Source organism: Brienomyrus brachyistius, chromosome 13 (genome assembly GCF_023856365.1).
Source record: "Brienomyrus brachyistius isolate T26 chromosome 13, BBRACH_0.4, whole genome shotgun sequence".
Taxonomy (NCBI): domain Eukaryota; kingdom Metazoa; phylum Chordata; class Actinopteri; order Osteoglossiformes; family Mormyridae; genus Brienomyrus; species Brienomyrus brachyistius.
This window is the reverse complement of record NC_064545.1, coordinates 11,732,093-11,758,915: the sequence shown is the minus strand read 5'-3', so window position 1 is coordinate 11,758,915 and position 26,823 is coordinate 11,732,093. Positions and strand designations below refer to the sequence as shown.

The following is a 26,823-nucleotide window of genomic DNA, read 5'->3' as shown; positions in this document are numbered from 1 at the left end:
GGTCAAAAACTGGTGTGTATTTCATTTAGTTACATTTCATTTGAATAGGATGGGCACAGCAGTTCTGGGTACATTGGAAGGGGTGCTACGGGTTAGTAACCTAAAGAAAACCATAGACCTGTGCATAATAGAATGAAATGATCTATTTATTTTGAGTCGCCTTCATTTCCTTTAAGTTTCCCTAATCTACCTCCCCACTGTCAACAATGAACCTCGGAAGAAAAAAGCTACTCCCACCACACTCAAGAGCGCCTCCACAGGGCTCTACTGGTACTGCTGGGGAGTTGCTTTATGCTCACTGGAAATTAAAAGGATGGGTAGATAAATTAGCTGGTGCCACGTTGGGAACAGAGGTTGTAATCATTCGCTGTGCTGTTTTTATCAGCGTGAGTTACACCGTGTGTGGTCGTCATGCACCATTGCTCACCAGAAACCTGCCATGTTTATTAGTTTTTTTCTGTTTGCTTGGTGTGTGGTTCCACATTGCACCCCCCAGACAGGAATGACAAAGGAGTCGTATGCCTGTATTCTCCAAGCTGTGATGGCATTTCTCTCAGTCTCTCCCTCTGTTACTCGATGGGGGAAACAGATTGTGGGCCAGTTCTACTCAGCGCTAGCTGACATTACATTATAAATTTAAATTTTAATTTTCTCCTTAACATGAATATAAGTAAGTATACAAATATGAAGTTATCCTATCCGAATTGACTGGATATTCTAACAAACAATTACAGCAAATTAGTTTGTGTATTTTTATGTAACTAAAATGATGGAGAAAATAATGGGAACTTCTAACAATGTATCAAGGAGTAAATAAGGATCTTGGTCACTCGGTCCCTGGAGGGCAGCTTCCCGTCTTCATGAGTGCTGTCATACACAGCCGGAGCTGTGTGGAGGGGAAGGACATCGGACCATTGCTTTAGGAGAAAAGCCTTCAGTTCTTTGCATGATGAATGATTTGGAAATTTACATTGTTCTCCTGAACTTCCTATAAAGCTTCAATGATGCTTATACTTGTGGGTTGGGGGAATCCAGCTTCATCCTGGCTTTAATAAAACCATTTTAAAATCCCTTTATATATGGGAACATCATGAGAGATTTGAATCCTCATCATAAGTTGCATCTGGTCCTTGTTTGGAGGAATCCTTCGGCAAACATAATCCCATCTGCACAACAGGTGACGTGACTTTTCAGACCATATTATTTTTTTACATTGCTGTGGACTCCTTACGGCACGTTAGGAGTCTTTGTGCACTGGCCTTTGATACAGATTTACAGTCAGGCAGTTGTGCGGGCACCCCGGGGTGCCCCAGGAATGACACCATGCTTCGTGCCCTTGCCAGTATCCGCCCCTGGCCCAGCCATAAATTCCAGCTCTGTCAGGCTCATAACTTACAGTTCTTGCTGCAGCTGAGTCACAGAGGCACCGGTTCAGTTCTGTGGTCTTTTCTGAGGTCATACCTCTGTTGTGTTTAGCTTCTATTCTGTTACGTGTCCATGAATCCCAGTCAGTGAGCTTCAACTTCCACCACTGATCTTTTTTCCAGATCGCGTTGGTCCTTCCTTAGGTTAAAACTATCATGATTAAAGTTGTCTTTAATCAGACGTCTTCCATCATTGACATGCTGCTTATTGGATGTTATGAAGTGCTCTTCAGTTAATGCTGACTAGTGACCCCCAGCCCCCATATTTTATATTGTAAACTGTCTTAAACTTTTAACTCTTACTTGGATGCGGTATTGTTTTTTTACCATAAGAGGTCTCTTAGTGAAGACAGTAATAAACTCATGTAACAATCATAACACAACAATCATAACACGTTTTAGTTTGTACTTCGTACAGTCATAAACCGATCTTGCCCAACATGCCCTGTGTGTCATTCCTGTTTCTGACGTTTGATAACTTGCTTTCAGAAGCTCACATCTTAATTCCCCGCAGTGGAAACTTCAATGTACAACCTACCAGTGCCATTAAAAATTAAATAACTACCAAGAACATGCGACACTTTTAAAATAAATAAAAATAAAATCGCATTTAAAATAAAAGCGAACAACAATGCAAAAAGCAGAGTTTATGAAGCACAGAATGATACAGTTTTATTTTACCAAAACTTCCTGAAAAAAATAAGGATGTTCTTCAGCTATAATGTTAAAATGATATATTAATTGTCTAGGGATAAATAATCATTCAAGGTCATACAATTGTTACAATTGTGAAGAATGTCTGTAATCTATTAAAATAATATGTTTTCTTGGTAATTAATTATGTATTAAAGGAATAAAACCAGGACCCATAGAGGAATAAGGATATGTGAATTGCATTTAAACGTTATACTACAGATATGACACTAGGTTGTCATTAACTTTTAGCAGAGTGCGCTTAGACTGAGAAACTCCAATTTGTGGAGACTTACGACTGAAGTCTTTTTATAGAATTCTTTTTGAATCAGCAGCTTTGTCTGTAATATTTTATCATTTCCAGGGCATTCTAGAAAAATATTGTACTGAATTTTTACACTTCAGGTCAACACGATTACATTTTTTAAACGTTAATGACACTGTAATAGAATAAAAGTGTGTCTGCCTTTTTTTAGTTAGTCAGGCTACGACACTCAGAAAGCTAAAGCATCTGCAGTAATGTGGTCTGATTCCAGCTACTTGTCCCTTAGGTTTCCTCAGTATTTATGACAAGCTGAGTAAGGAAAAATATCATAGTAATTTTACAAAATCTTGGAAATCCAGTTGCTAGGTTGAGGGGGGGGGGGGGCTTTAAAGACTGGTCAGTGCCCCCAAGGACTGGGTGGGAGTGTATGAATGTCTGAATGAGGCTAACGGTGCTGTGAGCATTTTGCGGAAAAGCAGCTTCTGTGTTCCCCAGTCAGACGGGGCTGCTGGGGTCGAGGCAGACGCTCACAGCCAGCACGTTGTTCCCTCCGCAGTCAGCCCAGGATCACTGGGACATGGAAACATGCACCTCACCCCTGCACCAGCTCCAGCCTTGCATGAGAAAGTATCTCTTCTTCGGGGTTCTCTGCTCCCAGGACTGCTAGGGGCCAAGGTGGGTGGGAACGGTTTCCAGATGCAGGAAACCGAAGGAGTTATTGGGCTAAAGTGAACATCGACCTGCTCCAGGTGCTCGCTGACTGGAAACGTTTAATTTTTAATCGCTGTGATTTGACTGCGTGCGTGTTGGTGTGGTCCGTGGTGTGTTTATGGGAGGTCAGAGCACGGCAGTAAAGCTATTAAAAGCTGCAGCACTATTCCAGCTAAGACTTTCTTCAGGACGTCCACACGAGGCTCAGATATGATTAAAGGACTGCTCTTCTCCAAGGCTCTGGCCGTGGGTATAGGCGTAGTGACGACCTCAGCCGTCTGCTCCATGGTGGCAATGGTGGTCATCTACCAAATTGAGATGTCGAACGATCCCCCGCGCCGGCCGCCTACGCCCCCCGCCACCACGCCGTTCCCAGCAGGGCCACCTCCGAACCTGAGGCTACCGGACACTCTGATTCCTCAGACCTACAAGGTGTACCTGCAGCCCCATTTTCACGTCCGGGTGACCAACATTACGAACCAGACCTTCGCTTTCACCGGCAATTCCACTGTGATCTTCAAGTGTGTGAAAAACACAAACAGGATCTTTGTCCACAGCAAAGGCCTGAATGTGACGGCGTACCGTGTGTCTGATGGAAGGAACGCGGAGCTGCGTGGAAAACTCAATTTGACGGAGGGCAGCAGCAACTTCATGGAAATTGATCTTGATGGTGTCTTGAAAGCTGGTGAGACCTACACACTCTTCACAGCGTTTGAAGGGGAGTTGCAGGATAATATGGTTGGATTCTATAAGAGTAAATACACAGAGAACGAGGAAGACAGGTAAGGTTTGACTCAGCCTACACAGACCAGCCATTGTAGGTTAAAAACAATACACTAATACAATAGCACAGTTATCATTTCCAGTGTTGGTAAATAGACTAATTTCCCCCATATAACCTTTAGTGAGACTGTCTTTTTTACATAACTTTATTATGTTTATGCACATAGAATAATCCTTAATCCTGTTAGGGAAATGTTTTTTAAAAAGTAAGTAAAATCATATATCATTTCATATCATATCTTAACTCACCGGCAAATGTAGCATCTATTGCAAAACTATTTTCCCACCACTTATATAAGATTTGTGTGTGCTTACATACTAAGTGGAAATTCAGTAGCCAGTTAGTAAAGAATTATTTAACCTGCTATGACCAAGAGAATGCAGAGAATGCACATGGTCTGCCCTCCTCACACAGAGCAGGCACACATTGCAGTCATACTGAGTCTTTTTTCATTAAGCTTTCCTTAGGAACACAAGACTGAACAAAATTCTAGTCAATTCTTCTGTACAACGTTACATATTACGACCCAGCCCTGTTTATTGGTTATGCCCAACTGCAAAATTTACCAAGCTTGTTTTAATTGTTTGTTTCTTGCTTATTTATTGTTGACTTATGCGAATCACCTTCTTTTAGATTCCTAGCAACAACGCAGATGCAGCCTACAGAGGCACGGAGAGTGTTTCCTTGTTTCGATGAACCAGCCATGAAAGCCATCTTTAATGTCACCATAATACACCGGGAGGGAACCACAGCGCTGAGTAATTCCAACCGAAAGAGTAAGGAGGCCGACTCTTCATTTGTCATCAAATTATTTTTTTTAGCTGTTGTATCTCTCTTCAGGTCCTCAGATCGAAGTTTCTTTTCTCCTCTTTTTTGTTCTGAGCATGAATACTTAGACTTAAAAGAACATTGATCGATGTTTTCAACAATTCACAGGTCGCATTGAAATTACTATCGATGAAGAGACGTGGCTCATTACTGAGTTTAATCCGACTCCCAAGATGTCAACTTACCTCTTAGTCTTCACAGTTTCTGAATTCGAAAGAATACCGGCGATGGGAAACAATAAAATCAGGGTATGTCATCCTGCGCTTTCTGGGAAAAGGTTGTCTGTGAACATTTTGAAAACTTAATATGTTTTTGTGAAAATTGAATTATACATATTTTAGGTGTATACATGTATTGATGAGGTACTTTTCACCATGACACCAGTGGGAAGTTTTTGGCCAATAGTGGCATAATGGTTAGGGAAGTGTACTTGTAATTTGAAGGTTTGAATTCCCAACAAGTAGCACTGAGGTACACAGATCCATATGTACTAAATTAACTGCCTCCTGGAATGTGACATATGGGTTAAATGCAGAGGACACACTTTGCTGAAGTATGACAACTATTCGCTTTCAAGTTTCTTTTAGATATCATAAGTATGTACCTTGTGTTCCTTAGCAATTGAGTAAAAGTCATTGTTTTGTTGATGGACCAGGTAAGGAGGTACAGAAAGTTCAATTCTTCCCCTCTGTACAGCAAAAAGTAAAAATATCTTTTGGATATTTATTCAGGTAATAAAGCTTTAGATCTGATACAGATTTATGAATAGCGATTTGGAATTGACTGATGTTGGCCAAATCGTTAAATGATGACAGAAATTGGCAGCGTAACCCTGGACCTGGCAAGCCAGAACCCCAAGGTACCAATCACATTGTACAAAAAAATTATACTGTACTTTAGAGTGTATATTATGTATGTATGTGAATGTGTCACCTGTGTCATCTACTGATAATTGTGTAGTTGGCTCCACATAAAAGTTTTCATGAGGCACGGCCTGGTGCTCCAGGGATTTCCGCTCATATTATTTATGTTAGAGTATTTGCATATTAACCTGTATTTGCATGTCATTCAGGCTCTCTGAAGTCTATACTGTCACACCCGAACGCTGCCAAATAAAATGCTGCAGGTGTATAGTTAAGCTCTAACCTATAATGTTATGTGTGCAAGGCCCCCCATAAGGCAGCAGCCAGGGTATCCGTGCCCCTCTGCTGGTCTGTCTGATGTCCCAGTCTCTATAGGCCACGAAACTGTTCATTTACTTTAAATTGCTTTTAAAACTACAGTTTCCTTCAAGAACGGCATTCGGTCACCTGTATTTATGTTTCACATATAGACAGATAGTTCGCACTGTTGAACGGCGTTGTGTGTAGGACCGTCATCAGCCTCTCCTCTCCTCGCTGAATTGCCTGTGTTCTTCTGCAGACGTGGGCTCGGCCAGAAGCCATAAGCGCCGGTCAAGCAGATTACGCACAGAAGACTGCAGAAAGTATCCTGCCTGCCTTCGAGGACTTTTACGGCATAAGATATCCACTGAGTAAACTAGGTGGGTGTTTTCATGAAATTTCCTTAGACTGTAGATAAAATTATTATTATTATTATTAGTACTATTATTATTATTATTATTATTAGTAGTAGTAGTAGTAGTAGTACTATTATTATTATTATTATTATCAGTACTATTATTATTATTATTATTATTATCAGTACTATTATTATTATTATTATTATTATCAGTACTATTATTATTATTATTAGTACTATTATTATTATTATTCCCTACCTTGTGCCCGTACATTTATTTTCAAAAATTAAATATATATAGAACAGTTTCTTTCTGCAAAGCTCCTACTAGAATTAAGTGCTGGCAGAATGATTTAAGAACATAATTATGAACATTATTTTATATTCTCTGTGAACTTGGTGTTGGAAAAATGACAGCATTTTCTGTTGCATAATCTGCTTTACAGAGCAAATCGCGATACCGGATTTCAGCGCAGGCGGCATGGAGAACTGGGGCTTGATAAGCTACCGCGAGAGCGCTCTGCTCTATGAAGACGGCGTCTCCTCCACACCAAACATGGAGTCGATTGCCAGAGTGATTTCTCATGAACTGGCCCATCAGGTACAACAGTGATGGCTGAGACAAGTCGAAGCTTTACTACAATTACCAGCATGATATGTACACAAGCAGTAAGGGAGGCCGGGTGATGTTTTTTATAGCGTCTTGCCTACATGTTGCCAGTTCTCATATTCATGGGTTAATATATGTGCAAACAGCAGATGAACCCTATAAATCTTGAATGAGGTCGACAATTAAATGAGGGGTTGTAGACACTCTTATCGCTGCACATAAATATAATCAAACTGATGAAATTGTTTCATTTCAAGTACAATGAGAAGAGAAAATAAATTTATGAAGTTTTACCTGAAGCCAAATATTAAATACAGAAATAAAGAGCTGCCCATAGCTATGAATTATGTTTGCTTCCAGATGAAATAACCACGTCATTTTTAACCAGTGTTGTTGTTCTGTTTGTCCGTCTCCCGATTAGTGGTTTGGGAACTTGGTGACCATGAAGTGGTGGAACGATCTGTGGCTGAATGAGGGCTTTGCAACATACGTCTCCTACATCGGGATCAACAGCGTTCACCCCAAATGGAAAATTGTGGGTTTGCTTTAATTAAGTGATGCAGAGGTGTCTTTTGTTCCATGTCGCGCTAGTTATCCGTGTGTCACTCTTGGGGGGTGGACCTGTTTCCAGAGCGAACGTTTCGTCCTCTACGAGACCCAGCCGGTGCTTCAGGTGGATTCCCTGGCCACTTCCCACCCCCTCAGCCCCAGAGCAGAGGATGTGCAGACCCCTGCCGACATCACACAGCAGTTTGACCAAATCACCTACAGCAAGGTGCTCTCATGAACAAGTCAAATGGGACCTTTTTTTTTGGGGGGGTGGTGGGGGGGTGGTCCTTTTTACCACTCAAACCAACCTTACAGTAGAACAAATACTCATTTTCATTTGCAATTTATCATCGGGTGAGTATCTGATGTGATGTTTTTTGGTTGTCACTTAGGGGGCATCGATATTAAGGATGCTGTCCGTAAACCTGAAAGACGCTCTCCAACAGGGCATTAAGGTGACTGACTGTATTTCTTTGGAATGCTCAGCTGAGTACTGTCTGTGACTGTCTTCATACTCAACTGGTGGTTGAAACAAAATCTTGTCTGGATTTTTACATCCAGAACCTAAACTTTCCATCTCTGGTACTTAGAAAGCTTTTCAGAATATAGTATCGCAGTATCCATTAGTTTGTGGTGCATATTGTTATTTGCCTCCAACTGGATTAACAACCTGCACATTGCTGAATGTTTGAAACACATCATAAAATTGAGCTTTAGGTGTCATTATTAGAGTATTAAAGGTGTAAGTGTGTCTTTATGCACTTTGCTGTTTCAGACGTATCTCAACGCTTATCAGTATAGCAACACTGAGGCTGCGGACTTCTGGAGACACTTACAGCAGGTAAGCTTGGAAAGTGAACCTTAAAAGTGATCGCATTACAAAATTAGCATTAAGAAAGTACAGTAAAATGATACTTCTGTCTAACTGAAATGCTGTTTATTTGGGATAAACAATGTTTTCAATTTTAATAAAGGAATCACAAAGGTCCCCTTTAAAATGAGTTAACTCATATTTTAAGTGTTCTACGCTATGACACTAATAATTTTTTCTATTGCTGTTTTCTTTTCTAAGGCCCTTGAACCTACTGAGATCGATGTGGCACAAGTGATGCAGACATGGACCCAGCAAATGGGCTACCCTCTCATAACCATTAACACCACCACTGGGGAGGTTTCACAGCAGCACTTTTTGCTTAATCAAACATCCACCCACAAGTACGTCTCGCCGCTCAAGTGAAAATTTCTATGACCTCACAAAGCTGGCAGCGGTTGCCACGGTGACAGTGGTGACGCAGAGTTTTCACATTACATCACACTCAAATTGCGTGGCAGTGCTACTACACAGAAACAGCGATAAACCGTGAATACCCATGCAAGCCTGTATGGCTGACCCAGTCTGCTTTTTACTGTGTGGATTTCAAGCCAAGGTTGTTCCCCCATAGTACAGGAGATCTGCATGGGCATCTAACGCAAGCTAGGGGTGAAGGACAGATGAAGAAACATTTTACTTTAATCTCCCTATTGTACAATTCTAGCTCAATTTGTGTCTCGTGTCTGTCTTCTGAAATGGTTTCCATTTCCACAGCTTTGTATGGCATGTTCCAGTTCGTATGATAAAGTCAGGATTAAGTTTAGCAGAGCTTGACTCTGCTAAACAGAATTTGACTGATTGGTTGATTGAAAAAGGGCCAGGTAAGGAACCACTGTCATTTTTAAGGCTTTTTATAACCATTAACACAACTAGACATATCACATAGATACGAGGCTAAGAATGCATTGCATATCATGATAAAACTGTGTTTATTATGGCTAAACTTAAGGTCTACCGAAGGCATTGTGTTAATGCTGATTTATTGTGTTGTAACTGTGTAAAAAGTCAGAAAGCCAGAGTACCGAACTGTAAAAGACCAGTGGCTTCTGGCCAATGTCGACTACACTGGATATTACAGAGTTAACTACAATCTGGAGAATTGGGAGAAACTCCTTAAACAGCTAGAAATGAATCCTCAGGTAAGTCATGGGCATGGCTCCCATTACGGGCTTTGTTAATGCTAAGATGATATTATGCTTTAGGCTGAATAGATTATGTCAATAACATTACTGCCACTGAGGTTTTTAGATGCTTACATTTTAAAAGTACTCTATGTACTACTATTTAAAAGTGTATTTGTTAGACGCTTTTTTAAAATTAGTTAATATTTATGTTGTTTTTAGGTTTATATGTGGGAGGATTCAGAGTATGTAGATATCTGTATGTTTTAATTAAAATGAATTAATTGTTTTTAGGAAATTCCAGTCATCAACAGAGGGCAGCTTATTGATGATGCGTTTAATCTTGCGCGGTACGTTCATGATTCATGTGATTCCATGCAGGTGTTCATGCTGACTCCTTTCTCTGATAACTCTATCCAATCACAGCCAAGTGCTCAGAATTCCATAATACCACCATACGGACCGAAAAAAAACCAAGTAGATTATGGAGCCACTGCAGTATTGGAACAAAATTTTCTGCCAATTGGTAGAAAATTCACTGTGTAACATTAAATACAATTTATTACACAACAGTCTTCATAACAAAACTGCATGCTCACTGTAAAGTAATTATCTTACATGTTAACAGCAAAAATACTCATAATGTTCTTAGACTTCATGGTGATTTTTTAATTTCATAATTAATTTTTAACTCCAGTTATTTTTGAATAGTAGCGTCGATGAAAAAAAACACGCAAGTAAAACAAAATTCAGACATTCTGTACTTGCTGCCAGTCTAATCATGTAGGTGTGAGGCTCCCCGGAATTTAACAAACACTGACACAGTGCTGATGGTTTGCTGTCTCTCATTTAGAGCCCATCATGTTAATACCACTCTGGCTTTAAATACAACCAAGTTCCTTTACAATGAAACAGAGCTGATTCCGTGGGAGTTCGGGTTGAGGAACCTGAAATATTTCGTTCTCATGTTCGATCGCTCCGAGGTTTATGGTCCAATGAAGGTCAGTGATCTCTGCAATGTCAATGCCAACTACATTACATTAACACTGGCATGTGACATGAGTGTACATCATAGATTAAACACACTGTGTTTTACCTTTTCTTCTCTAGGCTTATATGAAAAAGCAAATCTCCCCCCTTTATACGTACTTTGAAAACTACACCTACACTTCCACAGTTCCAGAAGACCACGCTGAACAGTGAGTCATAGTACCTTATTACAGGAGCTGCCATCTGCACATTGACCGTCTGTCTCACGGAAACTGGTACGATTTTGTTCCTCGCAGGTATAACCAGATCAATGCCATTTCAGTCGCATGTGCCAATGAACTTTCCGAGTGCCAAGACATGGCCACCGGTTTCTTCAAGGACTGGATGGAAAACCCAGCAAATAATATGTAAGAAGGCATCCCTCCTGCCCGGTCATGTTTCATATTTATCAATATACCAATAAAGTTTCTGTTACTTCCTGAAAGACAAAACAGGGGACCTGCTCCTCTGAGTGACCTCCAGGATTCACCTCTATGGTTTTCTATTTACTGTGGCCCATCAAAGAACATGACATCACAAGTTATGCTAGATATAAGCAGAAATAAGCTACAAAAACTCTCAAGTTACCTTGTCAAACTGTGTTTCATTAAACTGTCAAAGGAATAACCATCTGGATCTAATTTTCTTTTATGTCGTCAACAGAGAACTTTCCTAATGTCTCACCATTTGTTCCAGGATACAATCAAACCTGAGGTCAGCCATCTACTGCAGCGCCATAGCTGTTGGAGGGGAAAAGGAATGGAACTTTGCGTGGGAGGCGTACATAAATGCCACCACAGCAAGTGAAAAAGACAAGCTCAGATATGGAATGTCCTGCTCAAGAAACATATGGATCTTAAATAGGTCAGAATTATCTGGACTACATGGTTGTCATGGCAATACATGCTTTTACCAGTGGGTTCAAGAAGAAGCCACCACATTTTAAGCGTAATATCCTTTATATACTCTACTTCAAAACTTTTATTCTATCTTGTAGATATCTCACATATACTCTGGATCCGAGTAAGATAAGGAAGATGGATTTCGTTTCCACTGTCAACTACATTGCGGCAAACGTGGCTGGGCAGTCATTAGCCTGGGAATTTGTCCAGTCTCACTGGACATACATAATCCAAGAGTGAGTCCTTATTTCTGGCATGTAATATAGGAACACTAGGAAGTCCCAACAAGCCTCTCCGAATAAGACAGATTTTGGTACAGTGTTGATAATCCTGGAAATAATTCCACCCTGTTTTGATATTTATGAATGTGAACTTATGACCATCAGTTTATCATTAACTAACGTACATAATGAGTCTCACATTATCTCACCAAACAATAAAACACTATTAAGTTAGCACGGGACAGACAATAATGCCTAGTACAAAGGTTAGACTGGTTACCAAGGAATCAGAGATTTTAATTGATATACATATTTTCCGCTGTGTGAATTTTTTTTTCCACTTCCTTGTTTAGAATTCCGAGTACTTCAGTTGCCACTTACTTGATCATGTATGACTGGGAAACCCAAGCTAGTACATTCTTTTAGCTGCTCTTCGATGTATGTATATTCGCTTATTCAGGTATGGTGGGGGAATAACGCCACTTGGAAACCTCATTCAAGGAGTGACGGAGAGATTCTCCTCAGAACTGGAACTCAAACAGGTGAAGGTGCATCGTACCATTGCAAAAAAATAGTCTGTACAGCACCAGTTTAGATGCCAAAGATCTAGAAGTCCCAAACATCTTTTTTTGTTTGTTGTTTTGGCAGTTTTGTTTTGCATTAAACTGAAGGTAAACAAAGCCCTATCATGGAGAAACAAATCTGTTATAAAGTAGATTGTTTTTCTGTTACGCTGAGCTTCATTAGGGGGTTTTTGACCTCACTTTGTCCAGTGGGATAAGCACGTCTGACATTTGACACAGATATGACGCAGAAGTGCTGTGACGGAGCGGCAGTCCGGTGCGTCTGAGGTCCTCTCTGATGTTACCTCCATCTGTCTCCACATAGCTGAAGCAGTTCCAGAAGGATCACGGCCCAGAATCCTTCGGCTCCGCCACGCAGGCCCTCGAGCAGGCCATAGAGAGGACGGGGGCCAACATGAAGTGGGTGAAGGAGAACAAGCAGACTGTTCTGGAGTGGTTCCAGGGAGAGTCGGCGGAGAAGTGAACTTCACAGCGAATTTCCAAAAGAATTTATTTATTCCAGAAACACAAGAAATGCCATTGCTGACCAGCCGGGAAAGAAAAAACCACATCACTACCTTCACCTTGGTGATGGTTGTTGCTCAGTTAATCAGTCTATTGCTAGGTTCATACAACCATATCAGTGACAATTTTTTAACACTTCAGACTGAGCAGGAACATAGGAATTTACACTCAAACATCTGTTTATTGTGTCTGTATTAATATTTTAACTGCATACATGGGAAATTTTCTATATTGTCAAAAAATCCTTTTATCAAAATAAAACAGACCAAGGTACGTGATGTTGTGTCATTGAAGATCAGTCTTTCTGTCCTTTTTATTATTCCAAATGCTTATCCAGTATACAGTCCCAGAGCAGCCTGAGACACAAAGCAGGGGACACGTCGGCTGGGCTCTCACACCATTGCAGGGCACGCATCTGATATACTTTGCCGGCCAGGGGTGTGTAGGTATTCCCTGCTTATTGCCTACTTTAACCAGAACATTCACAGACACTGATTCAGAAACCCCCATATGACTTGCCAAGTTAACAACCACCATCATAATAACATTTAACTTAATGCAGGGTTAGTTAACCCGACTCAAACAGGTTAACTCTGGGTATGTAAAACTCATTTTGTGGTACCCCCCCACAGGACACTAAATTTCTGTTTAGCACCACATTGGTGCACTGGGGGCCTGATCAGCTTCGTCACGAGAGCAAGCTTATCACATGGTGTCTGGGAAACTTAAATGACTCTATCATCTTGACTCTACTTCCTGCCCGATGTGCAAAGCCTGTATAATGATGTAAGAGGAGACCCTGCAGCTGTCCTGGGGAACAAAGACTCCCCTTCTGAGGCAGCATAAGACATTCGCAGTGACCATCTGGAGTCTGTCCTCTGCCTCTTCGAGGCACAGGCAGCAGCCAGCGACCGCATCCTGTGAGGCGGCACCCATGCCTGTGTCCTTTGGTGTTATTATTTTATAGTTTTAAACAGGAGACGTAGGATGGAGTTCGTGTGCTAAGTTGTAACAGACAAAGGCTTTGCGGTGCAGCCACCCGCGAACTACAACTCAGCATCGACAAGCACTCTGGCCCGCATACACTGCTGAGAACCATGTCATTCTGCACAGCTATGAATCTCAGCTGGGTGGAGAATGCAAAGGAATGCCCTGGGCTTCCTGAGTCAATCAATCATTTATCGTAGACAACCATAAAGGGGCAGCTTGCCAAGCTTTGAGGCCCCCACCCAGGGCACTTACTGTGAGGCGGTGAGAGGCTGATGCTGACACCCAGAGCCATCCAAACAAGCACAGCAAGTCCAAAAGAAAACAAGCTCAAAATAATCCGACTTGGACTTTTAAATGTGATATTCCGGCTTATATTTCTAAGCATATTTTTCATAACACTTATCGTCATCAAGCAAATATTTAGTAATACTTGTGTGATTAAGATGATCTTCTGGCCCCATCTTCAATTCTCCAACAATAAATCCTTGCGATGACTCTACACTTGCTGGCCCATAGAGAACAAATATTTTCATATTCTAGTAGATTTCATAACCAATACCATCAGCAGCCTTGTGTCGGCATTTTTTAATGACATTGTTAAATTTAGGCAAACTACACAATGGTTTTTATTGAAATATTTTTATTATAAAGGTTTTCCAAAGATTCAGAAAGATGGTCAATACATGTAAATGTAAATACGGTAAATCTTGTTAGAGCAGCAAGGTATGCAGCTTAGCTTCCTTCTGCCTCATAGACCATCCGTTTCCCGCAGGGTACCGTTCATAAACCTCCTCAGTCATCCTAGAACATGCGATACAAAAGTCAATGCGTGAGAATACATTGAGAACGATAGCAGGTATGGCGGCTTTGAGTGTCACCTAAGATCCTGATAGACATCTGAACATCAAGTTTAGTTCAGCTTTATTTCTATAGCACATTTAAAATGAACTGATAAGAACTGACAAAACGAACAAAAGAATTGATCACATATTACAACGTGAATTAAACTTCTCTTCTCTAATAATTAAACCTCATGATCTTTCTTTGTCCTTATGTGTGCATATGTGCATATTTACATAAACAGAATAAGTATTAAATACACTGTTTCTTGTTTTTGTTAGTTATGTTTTGTTCAGATTTTTTCATTAATATGAATTTTTTATGCTATATAAGCAATGTCATACGGCCAACAGTCATAGTCATACGATATCACGATTATAAAAGAACATCTGTTTTGTGAATGTTAAAGGCTGATTGCCTGATCTACTCCAGTGGAAGCATTCAGTTGTACATATAAACTGACAGACCGGCATGACATTCTCCCGACATGCGGATACCAGCTAGGGCTGTGCAGTGACCAGTCCGAGTCAGCCACTGCCCGGCCCGGCTGCATTAGCCATCCTTACCCACTCGCTTTCCTCCACCCCCTCGGTCCCCTCTTCACATCTCGCCACACTGTCAGCTTTGTTCGCCATGATCTTATCGGTCCAGGAAGCTCCGGTCTGTTCATCTCCAGCAAAGTTGCATTTCGTTACCGAGCCCCCGTCTAATTTGGCCAAAGAAACTAAAACAAAGAGATGGTCTGTGGTATCAGAAATGCTGCTATTCCATTCTCACGAAAGTCAATTAAAGTTCTGTTAATTATCAGTTATCAACAGCAGCGTTGTCATAACTATATGGAAATATCATTTTGTATATAGGCGCCATATAACTAAAAACCCAGAACTAAGAAAAAGGTGATTTCTATGACTGGTGATCCAAGGGTAAATGGTTTCTTTTTACAAATGTAATGTCTTTTAATTCAGGAACGCCCTGAATTTATCTGAGCCTTGGCCTGCAGACAAGGTTACAGAAAAACTTGAAAAAACAAGACCGTTGCTATGGTCACTTTTTATGACGTTACATCATGAAGGAATCATAAATGTGACACAAACATAATGAAACATGGATGATGTGCTTGTCTTTAGCGTGATGGTACTGGGTGATACTGTTAATTAATAATGACGGGAAACATGTTACACCAAAATACACTTACAGGGCACCTCCTAGCTTCTGATCCATGATGTCAGAGTAGTAACATGATTCTAGGGTTGTGGAGTCACACCTAACTACAGCTCCTCCTCGGCGTTACTGGAATCACTCACAGATAAATGGCCCGTCCCCTTTGGTTTTGAGTCTGATGTCCTGCCCGGGTTCTAGTTCCGTCTTTTCCATTTCCACCTCCGGCAACCAGAAGGACACGGTACCAGGGGGTGTATGTCGCTCTGTCACCTTCAGGAGCTCCGCCTTGTGGACCACCGCCTTCAGCTCGTCCTCGGAGAGCCGGTCACTCTCCCCTTTAGCCTCCACCTCTGAATCACAGAGAAAATTGAATGGTCTCTTTAAAACTGTTTTACATGAAAGCAGAATGTTAAAAACAGTAAGTAGCAATTAGTGTTACTAGAATTGTTACATATCATGTTATCCTCTGGAAAACTGCTATAACTAAACCTCAAACAGAACTATGAATTGGAATTGTCTTCATTCTGATTTAGTTAAAAAAATACAAACCCAGGGAGACCATGCAAACTCCATGCACAGACAATGCTCTGGAGGTGAGTTAGCCACTTTAATGCTACATGAGCACCATAATTGCCAGATTTCAGATATTTCTTGTTTTTGCCACCTATATGCCAATATACATTTCTATTTTTTCTATTTTAATGAACTTCAATTAACTAATGTTGCCTCATTCCAATGATTAGTATGGGTCTAAAAATAAAACACCAGATCCATGGAAGATTCCCAGCACTTACTGAAGGAAGACATAAGGAAGCCCGTGTTGACCTTCCGTGTTTCACTGAAGTTCGGCTCAATCTCATTGCCTTTGGAATCAAACTTCCGCCGATGGATTCGACTTGGCGTAATGTACAGAATGTAGTAGCGGTCCTGTCCAGGTCAGCATACACAAGACATGATTACATGAAAAATCAGTCATTAAACTCTTAGCTTCGTTTCCGGTTTATAATTAAATCGAGAACGAGACACCCCTAATGACGGTGCGATTACCTTCTGGTTATTGACATCAGTAATAACATGCCGGGACACATCCACCAGCTTTCCTTCCAAAATAACACCTGTACCACTGAAAATATCAAATTCAAAAGCTTAAGACCAGATTTATTTAAATCAGACTTTTGCAGATACGTGAATGTCCGCAGTAAAGTAGGGCTGCAAGGAAGTTCCTTATTATACGGTTATTCTAACCAAATTTGAATGTGCTTCTAAATATCTAATTTCATACATCTTAACATGTGATAAATATCTTTGTTTTGAAATTACGCCTATATTTACATGTCCATAATCACTGCTGGTATACTTCTGTTGCAGGATTTCTGCACATCGATTTGACGCATCTTCTCTGAAACGCTTGAGTCGCGTTTGCAAAGTTTTGTAGTAAAATTAATATTACCTCTGATGTGCAGAGGGTCGCCACGGGTAATTTAGTCTCTCATTTATCACGGGTTTATTTTGCAGCGCTTTATTTTCATATATACGACTCATAGCGAAGCACCGTAATATTCTCTTCAGGTTTTCCGCGACTTACTTCCCAGATATTTCCTGGGTCTTACTTACGGCGTCCGGGTTTCGCCAAAGCATAATTGTATTGTTTAACGTTGACTTTCTGGAATATATTGATATATTTGTTGTACATGGTACCTAATATATATGTATAACAAGTCATGTATTTTACCGATCTATACCGTTGGAGAAAATATCAGTAATGGATCCCCCCCTTGCATATATGGTACGGTCCGCGTCCTCCCCCTCCGTAAAGACAACCGAGCTCCGGAATATGTCGGAAATCCTAGTTCAATGGAATGTTGATTACAGATACGCAACCTTGCGCCGAGGCACCGAGTTGTGAATCAAATAATCATACGGGAATACGGCGTTTTTCAAATTTAATACCTACCCTTCATACATTCCAGCCACCAACCAAAACTCTTATATTATACTACTTACAATTATTCTGTTTATGTAAATATGCAGACATATATGCACACGAGGAGAAAAGGACAACATGACGTTTAATTATTAGTAGGACTTTTTTCACCATTAAGACCAATTTATTTCGTTTTGTAATGGTTAATCAGTTCTTTTGTTCATTTTGTTAGCGCTGTGTTTGGTCTTAAGAAACAACCTGAGGACTAAGGATCATTCCAGTAACAGGAGACGAAAAACGTACTTAGAAAATATCAGTATGATGATCATTTTTCGTTTTCTGAATACTTCATTAATTGAGTCTGTTTACTTTCATAAAAATTTTAATTTCTCTGCTGATTTATATGTTAGATTTGCAATCTCCCACTGTCATCACTAACAGGATAGGCAGTCAGTAAGAAGCCAGATAAAATGGTGTTTTCCTGCATAAATGCATGCAGTTATTGTGTTTGAAATACATTGTCATTCATGTCTACTATTTTGTATGAAAGCAAAACTAAACAGTCTATATACACATTCACACTCTATATGGACAAAAGTATTTGGACACCTGACTATTACACCTATAGGAACTTTTATAACATCCTGTTTTAAATCAATAGGCATAGAGCTGATCCCCCTTTGCAGCTATAACAGCTGCCAATCTTCTGGGAAGACTTTCCACAAGATTATGGAGTGTGTCTGTGGGAAGAGCATTTGTGAGGTCGGGCACTGATGTTAAACATGAAGGCCTCGCTCATAATCTCCATTCTAGTTCATCCCAAAGGTGTCTGATGGGGTTGAGGTCAGGGCTCTATGTGGGCCAGTCAAGTTCTTCCACACCAAACTCACCCATGTCTTTATGGGCCTTGCTTTGTGCACTGGGGCACAGACATGCTGGAATAAACAAGAACCGTCATCAAACAGTTCCCACAAAGTTGGAAGCTTAAAATTGTCCAAAATGTCTTGGCATACTTGCAAGCATTAATAGTTCCCTTCACTGGAACTATGGGGCCTAACCCAGCCTCTTAAAAACAACTCCATACCAGTGTCCCTCGTCCACCAAACTTTACAGATGGCACAAGGCAGTCAGGCAGGCAATGTTCTCCTGGCATCTGCCAAACCCAGACTCATCCATCACACTGCCATATAGAGAAGCATGATTGGTCACTCCACAAAACACGTTTCCACTCCTCCAGAGTGCAGTGGGAGTACAGCATTCTATCCGACACTTGACATTGCGGTTGGTGATGTGAGGTTTGCTTGCAGCTGCTCAGCTATGGAAGCCTGTTCCATTTAGCTCCCACCACACAGTGTTTGTGCTGGAGATAATGTTGGAGGAAGTTTGGAACTCTGCGGTCATTAAGTCAACAGAGCTTTGTTGACTTTTATACACTATGCACCAGCACTTGCCAACCACGTTTTATTACTCTACGTGGTCTGCCACTTCGTAGCTGAGTTTCTGTTGTTCCTAAATGCTTTCGCTCTTCAATAATACCACTTACAGTTTAAATATTGCAACGGTGGCATCCTATGAAAGTACCAATCCTGAATTCACTGAACTGTTTCGAACATCCCGTTCTTCCACAAATGTGACCCGTGCTGGCAAAATGAGTCAGAATGAGGAAATTTTTCAAAATGGAGTTATTATTATTTTTAGATTCTCCTTTTTAAAACCTTCAAAATGATGTGTGGTTTGTTGGAATCGGACAAAAAATGACCGAGTTACATCCATTAGAAGTTGTTTACATAAACTGGGCTTTATAAAATCGAGTTCTATTGGTTCAGTGATGTCACTGGAAATTCTATACAAATTTTTAGAAAGTACGTGAGCTTCGCTTCGCTTTGATACCAATTGGTGGGGCGATTCCCAGTCATGCCGCGAGTGAGTGGAGAAAAATACGGATTTTATAAGAAAATTTAAGATAAAGGACTAATTTCTGAAGACAAAGCCTGTACAAAACATTCAAATTATGATGGTTCAAGGTATTTATTTGCTATTTTGATTATTGGGATCGATAGATGGTGACTTAATGGACTCATTTTTGGGAAAATCTCAATTCCGACGAAAATTTTTGACTCTAGCTCATAATTAGCCTGTGCGCATTCCGACTCATTCTGCCAGCATGGGTCACAAATGTTTGTAAACCTGACTGCATGGCTATGTACTTGATTTTATACACCTGGGCAATGGGTGTAAATGAAACACCCGATTTCAATGACTAAGAGGTATGTTGTCCCAATACTTTTGTCCATATAGTGTGTGCGTGTGTGTGTGTGTGCTTCCTGGCATCCCATCCAGAGTGTACCCCTGTCATGTGATCTGTACTGCCTGGAATAGGCCGCAGGCCCCCAGTCACCCTACCAGTTACCGGTTAGAAGGTAGATCAATCATTGCCTGATTAGTTTACTGTGACACTTATTTTGCCTTAGGATTGTGGTGCAATAGTCAGTGCTGCTGCCTCACAGCAAAAAGGTCCTGGGTTTGGTCCCAGGGTTGGGCGTAAGATCTTTCTGTGTGGAGTTCGCATGCTCTCCCCATGTTCGTGTGGGTTTCCACCAGTAGCTCTGTTTTCCTCCCGCAGTCCAAAAGTGTGCGCGGTTGGTTAATTGGCGAATCTAAGTTGGCCCCGTAATTATGTGCTTGTGACTGTATGAGTGTGTGTGCCCTCCGGTGTGTTGGCGGCTGCCCAGGATTGGTTCCTGCCTGCCCATTGTTCCTGGGATAGGCTCTGGTCCCCCCCATGACCCTGGTTGGGATTAAGCGGTTACAGTGATGGATGGATGGATGGATATATATATATGGATGGATTCACTGAGTCAGTCATGTTTCATATTTTATCATTTTCTAGACAAATGACAAAAACAAAGAGATCCTATACACTGAAGCATCAGTAGACTGTAACCCACATTTATTTCCTGGACTTACTGCTCCAGTCTACTTCTGAATTATGGAAGGCATTTACATCGGTCAACCTTTGCCTGGATTTGCCCGGGTCCACGTCTATGATATAAGCCAATAAACACAGGCCTAAGGGTTACAGTCCAGCTGCAGGATTAGCCATACATTTCGCCTTTGGCTCCAGTCTCCTGGTGCCTCCACCTCATAGAGACGCTCTTGCTCGGCATCGTGGGTGCTCAGATATTTCCTACACACTGGAAGAAGCGAGTTTAATGCTTTTTACCTCACACAAACAACACTTAAGCACTACATACTAAAAATGTAAATAACTGATCTACTTTTAAATTCTTTACTGAATTGAGTAACAGAATAAAACTGCCAAGCACCTCCAAGTAGACATCAGGGAGAATGGGTGGATACTCAGTGTCAAATTCAGCTTCATATATAACCATACCCAATAAATTACCCATTGGCTCACATGAGTAATTGCCCATTTAACTTTGCTCTTAGGGTATGTGGATGGAGAATGTTTTAAAAGTAAAGAAGCAATAATAGTGGTTTTGTTAATAAACTATGTCCATCCATGCTTGGAGCCGCAGGGAATATCCTGGTAACAGCCTTTTCTCTTTTATCCCTGACAGTGATGCTGTAGTAAAAATTCTTTGTGTCTTAGTTCACAGAGATAACAGTAATACATGAGATGTTTTAAGAGAAACACTTCCCCACCCTTATTCATAGCAGGAAGAACAACTGTGTGAATCACCAGGCCAGAAGCTTAACAGAATAATCTTTCATCCCTTCCACATGAACGTCTGCCTCAGTCAAGGACTAGAGTCTAAAATGAAGTAATAGAAAGGTATTCAAGCCTCCTGAACCTGGACTAGCCCTTTGCTGTTCTTCATTGCTCCAGGTTCAGACCTACTTCTGAATTAAGCCCTGTACAGGAAACTATATCTTTGGTGTTTGTCATATCGGCAATCCATTTATCTTAGAAATCATGCAAATATACAAGTTACTATTTTTGGTTAGTTGTTCCATATGAACCATACAGCTTTGATTAACAGTTTCACTGCATGCAGATTAGACAAACCTACCACATGTGACCCAAGAGAGGAACATGTCTGATTGTGAAGTTCTGGCTCTGGAATCTTCTGCACTCACCCTGGTACATGTCAGCTGATACAGGGTAGCTGATGCCCACCACTCTCTCTTTGGAGAACGATGAGCAGAAATCTCCCAGCATCCTTAGTGCAAAACCCCGCCTCCTGCACGAGCTTCGGACAAATATAGTGTCCAGTACAGGCAGCAGATAGCACTGAGCGGTATATTGGTCACACAGCCTGCCTACGTGGAGGCATATACAGGGTCATAAACAATGAAGAGAAAGAGTAAACCATGCTATGTGTATAAAATAATAAATGACACAGCTTGGTATTGTTTAGATGAGCACAGCCTTGTGTGGGAACCATTGCAGAGAGATTTAGACACTAATCTGACATGTTTATACAAAATGTTAAATTCGCTACCAATTTATAGCTTGATGTCTTACTGAAGTAAGATAAGAAAGGATACTATAGCAGGGGCTATAGCAGGAGCTATAGTAGGGACTATAGCAGGGGCTATAGCAGGAGCTATAGTAGGGACTATAGCAGGGACTATAGCAGGGGCTATAGCAGGGACTATAGCAGGGACTATAGCAGGGGCTATAGCAGGAGCTATAGCAGGGACTATAGCAGGAGCTATAGTAGGGACTATAGCAGGGGCTATAGCAGGAGCTATAGCAGGGACTATAGCAGGAGCTATAGCAGGGACTATAGAAGGGACTATAGCAGGAGCTATAGTAGGGACTATAGCAGGAGCTATAGTAGGGACTATAGCAGGGACTATAGCAGGGGCTATAGCAGGAGCTATAGCAGGGACTATAGCAGGAGCTATAGTAGGGACTATAGCAAGGACTATAGCAGGGACTATAGCAGGGACTATAGCAGGAGCTATAGTAGGGACTATAGCAGGGACTATAGCAGGGGCTATAGCAGGGACTATAGCAGGGACTATAGCAGGAGCTATAGCAGGGGCTATAGCAGGGACTATAGCAGGAGCTATAGCAGGGACTATAGCAGGAGCTATAGCAGGGACTATAGTAGGGACTATAGCAGGGACTATAGCAGGAGCTATAGCAGGGACTATAGCAGGGACTATAGCAGGAGCTATAGCAGGGACTATAGTAGGGACTATAGCAGGGACTATAGCAGGAGCTATAGCAGGGACTATAGCAGGGACTATAGCAGGAGCTATAGCAGGGGCTATAGCAGGGACTATAGCAGGGGCTATAGCAGGGACTATAGCAGGAGCTATAGCAGGGACTATAGCAGGAGCTATAGCAGGGACTATAGTAGGGACTATAGCAGGGACTATAGCAGGAGCTATAGTAGGGACTATAGCAGGGACTATAGCAGGGGCTATAGCAGGGACTATAGCAGGGACTATAGCAGGAGCTATAGCAGGGACTATAGCAGGGACTATAGCAGGAGCTATAGTAGAGACCTTCTAAGATTTCAGCAAGCAACCTTCAGGTTATGATGGTATGTCATTAATCACCATGCCACCACCAGGAGCTCTCCATGCTATCTGGAACCCTTAAGCAGCCATATTCAGCTGAATTTATGTGTGTCAAACATTGAACTAACTCTCTCATCCAAGCCCTATGATGAAGTTGGCTTAAGATCTTAATTTGATGTTATCACAAATATTCAGTACAGATAAGGATATATGGGTCTGTTTCAGTGGTTATATCACCCCCTGTAGTTCAGTAGGGCTGCTTTTGGTTTTGCAGAAGACCATGTGGTGCAATGTTAGAGCTCACATGTTACACGCTGGCAAACTGTGTACATCGCAGAACACTGCTGCAATTAGTGATTATTCATCAGTTCTTTTCTTACCACAGAAAATCTATGGGAATTATAAATAATCAATTATCCTTGTGTCTAACAATAATTCCTGAACATTGACCAAAAAACCATATTCCAGGAAAACTCATAAAAAACTCTTTTACCTGATGCCTAATAGCACTATTTTATTATTTTCTTATATTTGTGGTGCATCATTATAAACTGATTTCATGGTTGGACCATATAATTCATTGCATCGCCCCCTGGCATTAAAATCAGTCACACCCCACATTTGTGGATAGGAGGTTTATAGTCGATCTTATCTCGTATGTTTGGATAATCTTTACGCCGGACACATCTATATGAATACAACTTTTTGGTTTTTTTTCCAAACCAGATTCTCTCACCTTTCTCCTTGATCGTGTAGAAACCGACAGCTTCCCCACTAACCCAGAGAATTTTGCCGGTTTCCTTTTCGGGGTGAGGGCTAAAGTAAATGGCCTCACTTATAGGTCGCTCCAAAGTCCCAAAAATGATCTGACTGAGCACAAAGAGTACCACTCTTTCCTCAGCAGACTCAACCTGTTGAACCCACATTACACATGTCATACATAAACTTGCTGCATAGACGAAATCAATCCAAATACAAAGCAATGGCCTTGTCAAGTAATCACTAAGTAAGATTGTTTTCTTTATTCACTGCTATGATTTATGTCCCAGTGTTGCTTGGTTTTGTCAGATACGCATGGATTAGCGTTCGCTGACAGAGATTAACTCCAATGTTATTTAAGTATAAATCAGTAAGACTTCAGGATGTCTTGAGTAAGGATTTACCAGCATAAGTCCAGACCGGGACGAGTTAGATGTTTTTAAAATATCGTTCAGGGCCCACCATCTCCCATCCAGGAAGAGTGCGAGCACTGTAGGAGAGAAAAATGTTTCTTCACAGCAAAGGACAGCAGCTGACTTATCGCTTGCTTGAAAGAACAGAACATGGGAGAAGACCTGACCGCAAGTGGCCAGCGGGTCTGGCGAGCTGCTCACCGTGTGTTTGGTCCTCGGGCATGTGCAGAGCCAAAACCGCACACGCTGGGTCATCATCACTGAAGAGTGGAAGCTGACACACACTGTCCCGTGTTACTGTCATCTGTGAGGGTTGAATACAGAAACTTGACTTTCATCATGAATCTAATTGTAAACGAGGACCCCAGCAACCCTAAGGCAAAATAAATGTGACAGGGAACCATTCAGGCAATGATGGATCTACCTTCTAACCAGTGACTGGTATGGTGACTGGGGGCCTGGAGCCTATCCCAGGCAGTACAGATCACATGACAGTGGTACACTCTGGATGGGATGCCAGGAAGCACTCTCTCTCTCTCTCTCTCTCTCTCTCTCTCTCTCTCTCTCTCTCTCACACACACACACACACACACAATAACTATATCTTTGTGGGATCTCTCCATTCATTTCTATGGGAAAACTTTAATTCCAACAAAACGACCATAACCCCTACCCAGACCTAACTTTAACTCCCCCATACACACACACAAACACACACAGAGCAGATGCAGGACTGACCTGGCCAAACCCTGGACAGATGAGGTCACACTAGGCCAGCGTGCCATGCGTCAGATAACGATGCTCAAAATAAATTGCTGACGTAAATTCACTCACCCTTTCGCCACTCGGCAGAAGAAAATAATTTTCGCGGATTGAGTTTAATTCCAAACATGACAAGAAATTCTCTGCACTTTTCCTCAAGGTGTGGTAATCCAGAGGGAGATCGACAGGATAGTAATCCACTGATGAAGAACAAATATACCAGTTGGATTTTTCACCACCTAGCCCTGACTTTTGGTTTTAGTTTTCATTTGAATTAAATACTTTTGTAAATGCAATTTGGAACCGTGTATTAAAATGGCTAGCAATTTACCAAACATTACTTTTCTTTATATTTTACAGCTTCACAATAAAGTACAAAGGTGGAGCTTAATTTTAACTTACACGTGTTTCATTCTATTGAACAGTTTTTTCAAAATGCACCCATAATCTTACCAACAAATTGTGCCTGGTCGGGTTCCATTACGTTGGTGGATTTTGACCCTTATCCGAAATCATGTGGTACAGAACCTGTTGCGCGACTTAACTTAATAGTTAAACTATTATCCCTATTTTTATTTTCACCCTACAATATCTATAATTATTTCTGTAATTATATTTACTGTAATTATTTCCTTAGTGTGCATTTATTACTTACTTTAGACATTTATACGCAATACTCATTTTGCCTACCCACAATTGGGCTTAAAATTAATTTAGCTTTGCTTTCGTCCATTTTTATATTGCCTACGTTGTTTGGACTGTTGCTTGTGGACGAAGAACAGACAGACAAACGTTCAGGAGGTTTCCCGAAATTTTCCTATCAAATACACAAAGGCTCTGGCTGTACTACACACACTTGCCGCCAGATGGCAATATCGGGTCGGTTACAGCGGGGTGTGAGACTAACGGACTGGTGTCAGCTCATCCCCAAGGTTTGCTGCTTGGTGGACATTCCTTTTGAAACCAGGAGACCTTGTCGAATAGTGTTCATTTGGACGAATTGTTCTGGAAAAATAAATCAGTGAATTGCAGTACTATGGTTTTTCTTTTCTTTTCTTTTGCTGGAATAAAACCGGTACTTCAATTACAAGCATAGCCCCATGGTGCCCCAATAACAAACAAACGACCAAAAAAAAAACAACCTATAGGTAAAATGGTTTTTTAATGGACACAGTATCACCTGTAAGTTCCGGGCAATGGATTAACATCCTGTTCTGGGTAAACATTTTCTTTGTGCCCTGTGCTTACTGGAAAATATTCAGCCCTGTAATGCATATGATGTTGGATGAAGGGTGAACGATTTGATGCATAACAGCCGTAAATTCTCTGTACTCAGCAAATTTTACATTGTTTCCGGTAGAAACTGAACATTCAGCATCTATGGCTTCGCTGTCTCTAATTCCCCGTATTAAATGACGGTGTATTTGAACAGGTGGTGTCATGGTCGGGGCGCATAGCGCGTTTCCAAGTGGGCCAGTCTGATGAGAGCCGCTCTTTCTTCCTCAATCCCAGCATCACATCGCCTGTATACCAGGGGTGTCTAACCCGTTCATCGATCATCATGGCGTGTTTCCAGGTCGATCGCTAAAATACATAAACGATGTAAAGTAATGCTTTATATCATGGGTGGCCAACCAATTGGCATAACCTCCCCCCCTTGTACATGTCAGTGGTAAATTATACCTAAGGGTAAATTCCCGGGTTACTTTTTTGTTGCCCGTCTGCCCCTGGTCATCGTTACTGGCTGGTGGTTCAGGTTCTTGTAGAGACTCTCCTCTAGTAAAATATCCATCTGTCTAAATGGCTAAATTATAAGTGAATGTATTTTAAAAAAGCATCAGCAATAAGAATGTAATGG

General features: G+C 41.2%; 3 protein-coding genes across 4 annotated transcripts; 1 reads left to right on the top strand and 2 right to left on the bottom strand.

Moving 5' to 3' along the window:
- Positions 1 to 3,183: 3,183 nt before the first annotated feature.
- anpeplb (alanyl (membrane) aminopeptidase-like b) lies at positions 3,184 to 12,890 on the top strand. Its single transcript, XM_048972559.1, has 20 exons — positions 3,184 to 3,875; positions 4,511 to 4,653; positions 4,814 to 4,953; positions 6,128 to 6,248; positions 6,673 to 6,827; positions 7,258 to 7,371; positions 7,468 to 7,611; positions 7,778 to 7,840; positions 8,161 to 8,226; positions 8,458 to 8,600; positions 8,971 to 9,077; positions 9,262 to 9,395; positions 9,672 to 9,727; positions 10,231 to 10,378; positions 10,488 to 10,576; positions 10,664 to 10,774; positions 11,103 to 11,270; positions 11,404 to 11,544; positions 11,990 to 12,071; positions 12,418 to 12,890. Exons 1-20 carry the CDS (start codon positions 3,304 to 3,306, stop codon positions 12,574 to 12,576), a joined length of 2,856 nt encoding a protein of 951 aa, XP_048828516.1. The 5' UTR covers positions 3,184 to 3,303; the 3' UTR covers positions 12,577 to 12,890.
- Positions 12,891 to 14,230: 1,340 nt separating this feature from the next.
- Positions 14,231 to 17,349, bottom strand: arpin (actin related protein 2/3 complex inhibitor). The gene is made up of 6 exons (XM_048972588.1): positions 17,059 to 17,349; positions 16,656 to 16,731; positions 16,403 to 16,535; positions 15,752 to 15,958; positions 15,014 to 15,171; positions 14,231 to 14,408 (listed from the first exon to the last, which is right to left on the bottom strand). Exons 1-6 carry the CDS (start codon positions 17,148 to 17,150, stop codon positions 14,400 to 14,402), a joined length of 675 nt encoding a protein of 224 aa, XP_048828545.1. The 5' UTR covers positions 17,151 to 17,349; the 3' UTR covers positions 14,231 to 14,399.
- Positions 17,350 to 20,390: 3,041 nt separating this feature from the next.
- fam169b (family with sequence similarity 169 member B) lies at positions 20,391 to 25,466 on the bottom strand. 2 transcript variants are annotated; one of them, XM_048972585.1, is made up of 7 exons: positions 25,419 to 25,464; positions 25,038 to 25,165; positions 24,405 to 24,507; positions 24,195 to 24,280; positions 23,768 to 23,942; positions 21,634 to 21,816; positions 20,391 to 20,726 (listed from the first exon to the last, which is right to left on the bottom strand). In XM_048972585.1, exons 1-7 carry the CDS (start codon positions 25,444 to 25,446, stop codon positions 20,602 to 20,604), a joined length of 828 nt encoding a protein of 275 aa, XP_048828542.1. In that variant the 5' UTR covers positions 25,447 to 25,464; the 3' UTR covers positions 20,391 to 20,601. The 2 variants fall into 2 exon arrangements, with proteins under 2 accessions (XP_048828542.1, XP_048828543.1); XM_048972586.1 differs by lacking the exon at positions 25,038 to 25,165 and having other exon boundaries at positions 25,419 to 25,466.
- Positions 25,467 to 26,823: the final 1,357 nt, after the last annotated feature.